We start from the raw sequence: 13,529 nt of genomic DNA on the forward strand, positions 1-13,529 counted from the left end.
GGAGAGATCGAGAAAGAGACGCACTTCCTCCTTCACTGTCACAAATACAGTTCAATCAGAGACCTCTTCTTAAACAAATTCACTAACTTACAGTTTTTCTCAGTCCCTTTGGTGCATTTCTTAGATCAGAAATGAAATTCTCAAAACTACTTGTTCAACCTCCACATCATCTAATCACTTGTGCACATCATAAAAGCAGTTTCTCATTCTTTTGAACAAGTTGCGATTGCTTTGGTACATTCATGCAACTGATTATGTACAATTGTCTGCTGTTTCCTACATTATCAGTTGCTAATGCCATGTTGCTCAAAATATATAACAGTTTTTCTCAGTCGCTTTGGTGCATTTCTTAGATCAAAAGTGCAATTCTTGATACTACTTGTACACATTCCAAATCATCTAGTCACTTGTGCACATCATTAAAGCAATTTCTTATTCCTTTGAACAAATTGCAATTGCTTTTGTACATATTGCAATTGATAATGTACAAGTGTCACCTTTTTTCCACATTTTCAATTGCTCATGTCATGTTGATCAAAACATAGTATATGGTTCTCTGTTGAATAATCTTACCCCTAAAAACATCTAAGCATTATTTCCTTGCATAAGCCATTACATGCAAAATTGTTGAACTATTTGTCATAACTGTCAAGCATAGTTTTACACAATTCTATTAGACCTTTTGTAAAAAAACGTGAATTGATGAATCGTGCAGGTGAAATTGACTCTCACTCATGAAGGAATGTAAAGTGTTAGTTCAACCAACAATCAACCAGTTGTCTAAATTGCTCAAAGGTGCATCTCATGAATACAGTAATCAATTGGCAAGCATATAGACAGACCACAACTTAAGGGTGTTTCCTGTGTTTCTTTCTAATTTTTTTCTTTTTTCTTTGGGCCCCTTGTCTTTTTCTTACTGTAAATTATTTAGTTTTTTTCTTTCATAAAGTAGCACTAGTAAAAGCTAGGGGTGTAACGATTCCCTCATGTCACGATTCGATACATATCACAATACTGAACTCACGATACGATATTATTGCGATACTCCAAGACATTTGATTAAAAAAAATTAACAAACAATGAACTGTTGATTAAAATGCTAATTTTGGTATTACATTGTGTGTAAATGAATAGTGCTGGAAATACAGGACAATAGAGACACCAGAATAACAATATTCATGATTCTGAAGCTGAAAATACAGAATTATTTTAGATGAATATCCTTGAATTGACTAGATATATTTAAAATAATGTTGGACACTTTTACTGGTAACATCAGACATTTGGCATTATCAGGATCCACAAATATTCCTCCATTGCAGTATTATACATTATATTCAACATTATATATATATATATATAGTATTTTACGTAATGTAGTACTGACACTACAACTCTTTTTGAATTTTTTTACTGTATTTTGGGTGAACTACACACAATACAGATTGTCACGATCCACGATACATATTGTTGGATTTTTGTATTGCGATATATTGTGACATGATATATTGTTACATCCCTAGTAAAAGCTGTGAAAAACAAAATCCTGTCCATTCTCTTTCTATCAATAACCCACATACAGTAATATGTAAATAGTACTGTTGAAATTGATATATGCCATAGAAGTGCAGCCTTGTGCAATTTCAATACAGTAACTGTCATCCAAACTGAAGCCTACTGTAAGTTTACATCAGGTAATACTGTCAAAGTACACAGTTACAATTGACAACATGCCTAAACATTTTGACGACCTTGTTCGTGAACAATGACTCAATGACTTATCATTCTGATGACACTGACATGATCATTGGCATGAATATTTACTTTTGAGAGATGTACTAAGGATTTTTAGTGACGGACTAGCTTTAGAAACATATCTATAATATATTGCAGTTTGTACAAATTGTTCTGAGAAATGCACTTATTATTTTGCACATGTTAGGGATGATGTGAAAAACGCACCAAAGCGACTTAGAAAAACTGTAAATAGTTCTCTGTGCAATAGTCTTACCCCTCAAAACATCTAGTCATTTTTTCATCGTATAAGTCATTAAATGCAAAATGGTTGATCTAGTTGTCAGAAACTGTCAAGCACATTTTCTACACATTTCTGTTAGACTTTTTGTAAATGTGCCATGAATTGATGAATTGTGCAGGTGAATCTTGACTTTCACTAATGAAGAGAATAGTGTCAAACAATGAGAAACCAGTTCTCTGAAATAGCTCAAAGTTGCGTCTCACGAACCTTCAATTGGCAAGCATATATACAGCGCTGCATGCAAAAGCAAAGTTCTAAGGGGTCTTTCCTGTGTTTGCTTTCCTAATGTTGTATTTTCGCCTTTGTGCCCTTATTTCTTTTTCTTTTCTATATCACAATAATATTGTAATGTTTTTTTTTTGTCAGACCACTAGTAAAAGTGTAACTGAATCCTATCCAGTCTCTTTCAATCAATAACTCACGTACAGTAGTGTGTAAATTTGTACTTTTGAAATGGATATGGCATACAGAAGCGGCGCAGCTTTGTACATTTCAATACAGTAACTGTCATCCAAACTGTTCCCATAGTTTACATCATGTAATACTAGGTAAAAGAGTGAAGTGTTTATTGACAATATGACTAAGCATTTTGACTATCTTGTTTGTGAACAATGACACAAGGACTTTTCATTCTGATGGCACTGATATGTTCATTGACATTACTGTAATACTTTTGAGGGATGAACTAAAGATTTTGAGAAAGTTGCAGGCTTTTGCAGGTAATCCAATGCGTGGTGCTGTTTGTACAAATTGTTTTGAGAATGCACATACTTCTTTGCAAATATTAAGGATGATTTGTGAAATGTACCAAAGCGACTGAGAAAAGCTGTATTACAGAACTTTACACCCATGACTGAAGTAGTTTAAATTTAAGTTATGTTATAATATTTTATTATTTTGATGTCTTTATAATTATTCTATGTATTCAAAGATTTGGCAATATTCTAGTCATGCCAGTAAAGCCATTTTTAATTGCGTTGAATTGACAGACAGACAGACAGACGATAGATAGATAGATAGATAGATAGATAGATAGATAGATAGATAGATAGATAGATAGATAGATAGATAGATAGATAGATAGATAGATAGATAGATAGATAGATAGATAGATAGATAGATGATAGACAGACAGACAGACGATAGATAGATAGACAGACAGACGATAGATAGATAGATAGATAGATAGATAGATAGATAGATAGATAGATAGATAGATAGATAGATAGATAGATAGATAGATAGATAGATTATAGACACACACACACACAGACAGACAGACAGACAGACAGACAGACAGACAGACGATAGATAGACAGACAGACGATAGATAGATAGATAGATAGATAGATAGATAGATAGATAGATAGATAGATAGATAGATAGATAGATAGATAGATAGATAGATAGATAGATAGATTATAGACACACACACACAGACAGACAGACAGACGATAGATAGGTAGATAGATAGATAGATAGATAGATAGATAGATAGATAGATAGATAGATAGATAGATAGATAGATAGATAGATGATAGACAGACAGACAGACAGATAGATAGATAGATAGATAGATAGATAGATAGATAGATAGATAGATAGATAGATAGATAGATAGATAGATAGATAGATAGATGGATGGATAGATAGATAGATAGATAGATAGATAGATAGATAGATAGATAGATAGATAGATAGATAGATAGATAGATAGATAGATAGATAGATAGATAGATAGATAGACAGATAGAATTAAAAGGATTTTGGTGATCAAATGTTGCTAAACAAACAGTGAGATACAGTAAATATTGTATATGCACTGTGTTAATTTTTATAAACAAGCTTTTCTAACAGTTGCATTTTTAGACTCTCATCAACCCTCATTAACATGGCAGTTAATTATAATTACCTAGTCGAGCTGTTGCCTGTGACGTGTATTATTCTTCAGTAAACCCATCTCCCTCATGGCTTTCAGAATACTCCAGCATTATAGCTATGGACACTGGCCCTTTGAGAATGAAAGCACAGCTAAAACAATCTTCTCACCTTATCTTCCATTAATGGGCAAAGTAGGTGAGAATATGTCAAAAAAAGTTGAAGATGCATGCAAAAGGTGAAGGAGACCTTTAGTAGAGTTGCTCCTGAATGAACTCAGACTCAGAGCAACACATCCACAGTAAGCTAAGCGAATGGCAATGCATGTCATGAAGCCAGAGCGTGTGTTACAGTGTGAATGATGCGGCACAGGCGCGGGCCTTCAGGCTCCAGGAGCTCAGTTGTTGTCATGGCAACAGGCATCCAGACCCTTTGCTGCTTCCCATCACATGTTCATAAAACATTCTTACATAAAAATAATATAATGTCAGAGGTGGATGGGGTGATGGGATTATAGGCTGCTGGCTGTCATTATGTATACGTCAACATTAACTGTATTATTCAATGAGAGCATCTCATTATGAAATCCTTCCACACATGCAAGATTTTACACGGACACACACACATCATACTAACATTATTCAATAAAAAAAGAGAAGAAACAGCATTGCATTGAAAAAATTAAGAAATCAAGGAAAAATTTAACACGAGGAACGTAAAAGTAAGGCAAGGTAAGGAAGCCTCAATCAGTAAAAAAGAAATGTGTTAATTGTTATTATTTATGAGTATTGAAGAGAGTTTGTGGTATCTTTACTCTTCTTTTTTTTGAAATACAATATTCTTCAGAGAGTAATTATGTTTTTCAGTGAACAATAACATATACACCTAGGGGATGTGAATAACGTGGGCATAACAAAATTTGAAAATCTCGTTAAGTAGCTATAATGTTAACCACAGACTTTATTTTATTTAACATTTAAAAACACATGGAAAAGGATGAGGAAATGATAATTCTCTTTCAGGTTTTTCCAGTTGTAAGTTTTGTCTCCATTTAAATGCATGTGTAGCTTGACAAGGGAAGGCCGTCTCAGTTTATGAATATAAATTAGGTCAATCTGAAGTTGTCCGCTGGTGGAGCGGGGAGTCATGTCAAAAGTTAATTATTCATGAGTCGTACGGCCCCTTACACAAAGACCACGCCCATTTACACTGTTCAGAGCTCCCTTTCAATAAAGCTTCCGCAGTTTGAATCATCATGGCAGCCGGTGAAGCGTCCTTGGTGGCGCTCGGACTTCCGTTCTGTATGAAAAACAAGCTTCTGTCGAAGTCAACTTTGCCTAGTATTATCAACTGTATTAGAAGAGGTAAGGGTTTTCGTGACAAGTGAATGGCAGTAATATTTTTATGATAAATATCGTTATGTTTGACTTTTGACACTGACAACCTGACAAAACAAGAACACCCGGTTTTTGACTTAAGATAAATAAGAGAAATGTAAATCTATGTATGTACAGTACGGTGTGTGTGTGTGTATGTATGTACAGTACGTTATTTATGTATGTACAGTATGTATGTATGTAGTACGGTATATATGTATGTACAGTATGTATGTGTATGTATATTGTTAGCCTAGTTGTCAGGCTTCTTAATGTTTCTCAGGGTATGTTTATTAGTTACATTTAAATCACCTGTGACAACTTGCTCCAACTTGCTTACTATTATCTTGAGGGTGTAGTCTTCTTGAACTTCATTTGTATCTAGTTGAACTTGACTCTTGTCTTTAATATGTGTCAGTGTGAGTGTGTTTTTTTTTTTTGTGATTAAGCATTTTTTACTGAAATTATGATAATAATATAATTTTAGTTTGTAGGACAGAATTCACATAAATTACAGTTTTAAACGGGAAAAACGTAACTCTTGAAAAACTAAACTCTCGATTCAAAACCTTAGTTAATGTTATATAGGCCTAACCGTTTTGACAACTAGCCCCTGGTCTCTCCTAAAACTGATGTCAAATAAGAAGAAAGTTAACAGTGTTCCTTCAATATTTACATATAACCAAGAGAAATAGACATGTTGTAGTCATGCAGATCAACACATGCATTCTTGTTTAACTCAATCTCATGAAACACTTTCTACCTTGAAGGGCTTGCAACAAGTGTGCTGACTCAGACTGTTGAAGAGCCAAGTGCCACAACCTCTTCAAGCAGCAGTTTTAGCGGACCATTGGAGCATTACAACAGTCTTATTCGAGATGGACAGTTACGAGAAGATCTGCAGCAAAAAGCTGTTATGGAAAAACTGGAACAGATGCAAAAGAATCTTCGAGGGTACAGCAATGACCGCTCATCGTTTTTTTCAAAGGTAAACTGGCCTAAATCTGCCAAAATATACCCTGCAGATACTGTGAAAGTGTTTTTTAACTAATTCTAAATTATACTGTATATGTTATTGATTCTTTTGCAACAGTTCTTCTCTCAGAGAAAGCCACCAAAAGGTTATTACATATATGGAGACGTTGGTAAGTTTTGCAACGTTATGTCGTGGCTGTCACATAGTGTCAGATAAACTTAATTGTACTGGAAATAAATTGCTCAGTTCTGATATCAATGTGAATTTCCTCATTTACAGGCACAGGAAAAACTATGGTTATGGACATGTTTTATAACCATGTAGAGACAGAGAAGAAAAAAAGGGTCCATTTTCATGGATTTATGTTGGATGTACATAAACGTAAGTTTGTTATGACTGATCTTTTACTTCAGTTTTTAATGAGACTCTGTAAATATACCTGTACTTTATTAATGTTTGTGCACTGATAATTATGGTCATTTTATATTCATTCATTTATTTATTGGTTTTACTATATTTATTGAATACATGTTATGACTACCCCATAACATTTGGCATATATTAAACTGCCAGCACAACACATTTTCACAATTTCCATTCATGTCTGATATGGACATTATTTTCACATGCTTTATTTTAATTATTTATTTATTTTTTTAAGCAGAAGCTAGAAATTGATACAAGGTCCATCATTTAATATATATTAAAGATACTGAAATATCCCTGGAGCCCAAAAATGACCCATGTATGATTAAACTGATGCCAAAATAGTAAAGTTCCCATTATTTGCTCTCACTCAGATAGAGTCATGTTTATGTAGGAATCCATCGGCTCAAGCAAAGTTTACCCAAAAGAAAAGTGGGTAAAATGGCAAAGGCGTACGATCCTATTGCTCCGGTTGCAGAGGAAATCAGTGAGGAAGCCTGCCTTCTGTGTTTCGATGAGTTTCAGGTGAATGTTTTACTTTTTGTAATTGTATCGTTGCAATCTAATCAAGCTTCTTTATCGCTTCAGTGTGCTGAGATCTTCCTAAGTTATCTTTTAAATCCACGCAGTGTCAATCAGACCGGTACAGAGAATAATTAGTATTGATTTTTAAGGTTTCTTTTGCTTTCTCTGTTCATTAGGTCACTGACATCGCAGATGCCATGATCCTTAAGCAGCTCTTTGAGAACCTCTTCCTTAAAGGGGTTGTTGTTGTTGCCACATCCAACCGGCCTCCTGATGGTATGAAGCAAATAATCAAGAGTCAAAATATTGATATGTTGTCACTGGAGTGTATGTAGGTGTTATACACTTTCATTCGGGTGTATGGGTGACATAGTTGCTTGTACTAATCAAGACTCTTTGGAAAGCCTATTATCATTTCTTCATTGTGTTGCGTTTGCAAGTTTGATTTATGAACCACCAATAGCTATGTTTCCATTTACCTATTTTTATGTGTTTTTTATTTTAATTTTGGGATACTGCATTAAAAAAAACGGTTGGAAATGCCAAGATGCACATAAATTAAAAAAATGTGTATAAAAACGTACACGCTCAACTGAGGCAGATAATTTGTTTTATCCGATGCGAATACATACATATAAACTACGATTAAAACACATTTACCAAATAAATCCCTTGATGTACAACAAAAAAACTCAAGTGACTTTGCCTCAACAGAGGATGTGTTTGGACAACAGGACTTACCAGCGGATCATTTCAAATGTTGGTTTGGTCACTCTGAAATGCCTGAGCCAAAGTCTGTCATCAAAATGATTTGGTATAATTACCTCTCAGAAATGTCTCACACGATTGCGTTCCCAAACATCAGGCATCGGAACGCAAGATAACATGACATTGCCTTTCGTCTGTGTGCTCTGAGGCGCAAGTCATTTATGATGTACTGTAGGGAAAAATCCCCACAGTGGCTTCCGCGATTGAAGTGAAGGGAAAGTTCGGCAACCTATACTTGGAATTTGTCCTCTGCATTTAACCCATCTCTCATTAGTTGTTGTGAACACACCCAGAGCAGTGGACAGACATTTTTGCTGAAGTGCCTGGGGAGTGATTGGGGGTTAGGTGTCTTGCTCAAGAGCACCTCAGTCGTTTCCTGGCAGTATTGAGAATCGAACCCGTGACCTTCGGGTTACAATTCCGACTATCTAACCATTAGGCCACAACTTCCCTTTTTTAATAAAGATATTTTGCATAAATTTCCCTGGAAGTTACTATTTTCTTCAAGAGAACACATCAACAGTGCTTTATTCGCTAATATTTTATACCATATTACAATTTTGCACATTAAATTAACGTTAAATTTGCAACTTTAGATGGAAACATAGCTAGTGACTGTCCTAGCCTCACAGAAGTGCAGTTTCTTTCATTGACTCTTACCTTCCAAATTCAAGTTTGTACTGAGAACAATATCTTGTTTTACAGATCTGTACAAAAACGGATTGCAGAGGGTGAACTTTGTGCCATTCATAGCTGTGCTAAAGGTAAGCACTTCAGCATTGTTTATTACAGTACAGCAATGAACACTGCGCTAAATTTATTAGATAATAACCAATGCTGAAGTGCTAGCATTGTTTATTATCTAATACATTTAGCGCAGTGTTCATTGCTCTTACTTGCTGTACTTGATGCCCTTGTTGAACTTATGGTAATATGATCAGAAAAATGATAATGTCTGTTGATTTTGTTCTTTTTTGTTGGAAGTACTACATATAATTCACTGATAAAATGTCTTTTCAACAGGAGTATTGCCAAACACTACGTTTGGATTCTGGAATAGATTATCGGAGAAGAAATTGCCCTGCAGCCGGGAAACTCGTCTACCTGTGAGTAAATGCATTATGTTGTACAAAATGAGATGTTACTGCATTAGTTTAGTGCACTTTAGTTATGCAAGTTGACTGTTAATTTAAACACAGACTTGCATCTTTAAATTGATTCCTGAAGTATTTAAAGCTGTGTGCGCCACTAGCATTACCAAACAGGGTTTCAAAAATAATCATAGTCTTCAAACAATCCAAACTTGTAACATTATAAGAGACAGTGTTGCTTGGGCCAGTCAGGAAGTGCCACTTTTCGAATATCCTCATATGAATTGCATCCTTAGTCTCTTTATATTAAGATGGAATAGGAATAAGTATTTAACATCCAAAACATGACATGCTTCTACCTGAACAGTGAATATTAGCCCTTTGACCAAGTATCTGTGAATAAAAAAAGTGATGAATTATTTATCAAATTTTTTATTTATTTAGTTCCAGTGAACCCGATGTTGATGCAACACTCGACAAGCTGTTTGATGAAATGGCCTTTAAACAGAATGACAGTAAGTTGGTTGCTGATGTGTTCTCTGAATAACACAAAACAGTCTTGTTTAAGTAGCTGATAATGGATCAGTAAAAACACCCTATCAAAAGAATTTCTAATGACACACCATTAGATGTCATAGTTCTACAGATGTGAATGTGAGTTGCCATTATATGTTACGAAGTAATTGCATCCAAAATTTTGTGAATTAAGATTTTTTTTTTTTACCAGCCTTGAAACTTTTTGTTATGCATATTTGGTTCAGGTTCATTTTGTTTATCACAGTTACCCGACCCAGATCTCTAAAGGTACACGGAAGGATACTGACGCTTGACAAAGCATGTGGGACCATAGCAGACTGCACCTTTGAGGAGCTGTGTGACCGGGTAAGCTTGTGTTTTCCATGCCAACTCACATTCAGTCATTTAAATGGACTAGAATCAGTGAGTCTTGTGTTGTTTTTAACTCTTAGCCTATAGGAGCCAGTGACTACCTGGAGATGTCTGCTGTGTTTGACACAGTTTTCATCCGAAACATTCCTCTGCTTACTTTGAACAAGAAGACGCAGGCCAGACGCTTCATAACTCTCATTGACGCACTATATGAGCACAAGGTAAGTCGTGAAACACTTGTGACTTTTGTTGTAAGGTCTTAAATGAACCTCAGTTTGAAACCTGACAGTTTGGTGGAATATCTCCACAGGTTCGTGTGGTGCTTCTGGCAGAAGCTCCATTAGATGAGCTGTTTGTTTGTGAATATCACGACGATCATGATCATCACGACACTCATGTTTTATTGGATGATCTGGGCATTTCAAGGGTAATTTACAAATAATTTTCTATTTTATATTCTTTGAGAATGAAAAAAGAAAATGATTTTTTTTTTTGCAAGCTGAATGTTGCCATAAGAATTTTATTATACATTAAATTGTATCTTTATATATATACAAAGACACACGGTCGCTATCAAAATTATTCAACCCCCCAGAGACTGTAATAATTTACAAATGTAGGCTTTTCTAAAGATACAGAGTTTTAAAAACAAAATTGTATCTATAAGTTTAGTGGCAAATTAAGTGCTAATGTCAATATATAATGTAATGCTTTTGAGTTATAGGATTTTTTTGTAATACAGCTATGTCATAATTATTCAACCCCCATTCAACGCTGCTGTTTTTAAGTCACTTATTTGTATGCTATAGTACAAAATTGTGTTAAAACAATAAAGCCTTTGGAAACTATAACAAAACTGAATTGGCTTGTGCTGTTACACACACATATATTTATTATTTATCCCATGCATGTGATAAAGTTCAATAGCAAATATGGCCAAGACAAAAGAGCTGTCTCAAAAGCTATAGAGAACAAATTGTTTTATTACATTAGAAAGTCTGTGGCTACAAGAAGATTTCCAAAACACTAAAAGTTCTTAGAGACACAGCTGGCAGCCTTATTCATAAGTTTAATATTTGTTGTACCAGTAAACCTTTGAGGGTGTTGAAGAAAATGCACAATATTATTAAAGGGAATAAAATGTTTGATCAGAGCAACTAAATTTACTATCAAAGATGACCTCATGAAAGGAGGAAGAAACATCTCAGAGCATAAGAAGAGCATCAGACAAGCCAAACCTTTATGTTGGAACATCTTGCCAAATGCCACTCTTGACCAAGAACAACATAAAAGGACAACTTAAATATGCTAAAATTCTTTCGGGTAGACCTTTGGAGTTCTGGAAGAATGTTTTATGGAGTAATGTGACGAAACTGAAACTTTTTGGACCCGTGGATCAGCAGTATATGTCTGGTACAAAAAAGGCAATGCTTATTAGCAGAAGAACACCATCTCTGTGGTCAAAAATGGAGGCGGTCCAGTCTTGTTATGGGGGAGCTTTGCTGTAGCAGGAAGTGGAAATCTTGACTGTATGAAGGACATCATGAATTCTTTGGAGTATCAAGCCATTTTGGCAAAGATGGTGATGCCTTCGGTGCAGAGACTGAAGCTTGATTTCCTGCAGGACAGCCATCCGTATACATCAAAATCTACTTAAGCTTGGTTCAGGATTCAGACGTAAGATGTTCTTGAGTGGCCTCTACTGTCTTCAGGTTTAAATCTCGTTGAAAATATTTAGTGGAATTTGAAGAAAGCAGTGGTAACGTGAAAACCAAAGATTATCAGTGATCTGGAAGCTTTTTCAAGCGAGGAATGGCCAAGATTACAGTAGTGATGTGACAGAAGCTTCTAAACACTTCCTGGCAGCGTTTATTGGCGGTTATGAAGAATAAAAGATTCTCCACAAAGTTTGAATTTTGAACACAAATGGATTTTTTTCCCCTTTTTTCAACAACGTTCTCAAGAGTCAATCATCTGTATTAATAAAATTTCTATAATAGTTTACTGATGCCTTTGTTGAATTGTTTTCATCAAATTTTGTTCTTGGCAAGGTCAAGGGGATTGAATAATTTTGAATGCAACTGTATTTCATTTTAATTTGCTGCTCAAGAAACATTTCTTCGTATTATGTATCAATGTTGAAAACAGTTGTGTGGCTAAATATTTTTATAGACACCGCAATACATTCTTTTCAGGATCCTTTGATGAACAGAAAGTTCAAAAGCAAAAGCATTTATTTAATAGAAATCTTTTGTAATATTAAAAATGTCTTTACTGTCACTTTTGGTTAATTTAATGCATCCTTGCTGAACAAAAGTATTAGTTTATTTAAAAGAAAAATCTTACTGACCCTAGTAAAACATGTTTTGGCCAAATTCCATCTCATGAACTATAAATATGAATAAATTAGAATATAAATTTTTCTCAAATAAAATGAGGCCTATTTTCGGGCCTATCCCCCCCCCCCCCCCCCCCCCTTTTTATTTTAATGGTAAAATATCTAAACATCATGTTACTGCATGTAATTTTATGCTAATAGCACTTAACACTGTTGATAACTGTTAAGAATGTTCAGATTGTATGTATGATCCTACAAAATGGTAGACTAGACTTTAGAAAAAAATATTTGAACCATGCTGTGTAGTTGATCTCTCTCTTCAGATTGATTCGATTATCTCTTTTAATGTGTCAGGATTCAGGCAGCTCGCTGGCGATCTTCACAGGAGAGGAGGAGGTGTTCGCCTTCCAGAGGACGGTCTCTCGACTCACCGAGATGCAAACAGAGGAGTACTGGGTTGCAGGAGAGCGCAGCTCTAAGTAGCTTTTATCATTAACTCCATATACAGCAGCCATCTCAGCTATCATAAGACTCAGCCTCTCATGAGGTCTTGGGATCAACTCCATTTTGATTTGGTGAGGATTGTATTTTAATCAGAACTGTATGATATAATGCTGCACTTTATAAACGCACATGCAAAAATGAACGTGACACTTGAAAGATGGGCAGGTTTGTTGGAGGAATCTGGTTGCAAATCTGCCAAAGATATGTTTAAAATCAGCCTGCCTTTCTGGTTTGTAAAATGTTTTATTGACAACCTATATTGTCAGATTATTGATATGCAACCTATTTAAGATTAATGCTTGCATTAAAATTATTTGAACTTTTATTGATGTCTGATTGTTTTGAAGCTTTCTATAGTGCTTCTGTTTCAGGTATGTGTATGAATGCGGTTAATTCATTATTGTTTGTGTCCATAAGAGAATATTAGTCATGTATATTTAAGTCTAAGGAAGGAGACATGGTAACTTAGACCTTTGCTCTGCAGACCTGAGAGATTAATTTATTCATTGGTGATACTTGCTCAAGTCCAGCTCATACTTATAATTTGGGGTTTGTTCAAATCCATAATTCGAAGTATTACGTTTTGGTGTTTATCTTACCCGTTGCACACATCGTGCATGAATGATACCTCAAATTGTGTGGCTTGTTGATGAGAAGTGTGCTACTATCTTTAGTGATCATTCATGCCTTCTACAGACTGTGTGATTTCATTACAAATCAA

The 13,529-nt window shown here is 35.0% G+C and overlaps 1 protein-coding gene across 1 annotated transcript; it reads left to right on the forward strand.

Annotated features, from left to right (window-relative positions):
• Positions 1 to 5,088: 5,088 nt before the first annotated feature.
• On the forward strand, positions 5,089 to 13,133 carry afg1la (AFG1 like ATPase a). The gene is made up of 13 exons (XM_077238806.1): positions 5,089 to 5,280; positions 6,063 to 6,280; positions 6,386 to 6,437; positions 6,548 to 6,649; positions 7,089 to 7,219; positions 7,396 to 7,495; positions 8,693 to 8,751; positions 9,011 to 9,093; positions 9,523 to 9,593; positions 9,860 to 9,960; positions 10,047 to 10,187; positions 10,277 to 10,393; positions 12,659 to 13,133. The coding sequence occupies exons 1-13, from the start codon at positions 5,172 to 5,174 to the stop codon at positions 12,785 to 12,787; spliced, it is 1,413 nt and encodes a 470-aa protein (XP_077094921.1). The 5' UTR covers positions 5,089 to 5,171; the 3' UTR covers positions 12,788 to 13,133.
• The last annotated feature ends 396 nt before the right edge of the window (positions 13,134 to 13,529 follow it).

This window comes from Siphateles boraxobius, unplaced genomic scaffold, assembly GCF_051911475.1.
Source record: "Siphateles boraxobius isolate OS27281-9 unplaced genomic scaffold, OSU_SipBor_1 22, whole genome shotgun sequence".
In the NCBI taxonomy this organism is placed as follows: Eukaryota; Metazoa; Chordata; class Actinopteri; order Cypriniformes; family Leuciscidae; genus Siphateles; species Siphateles boraxobius.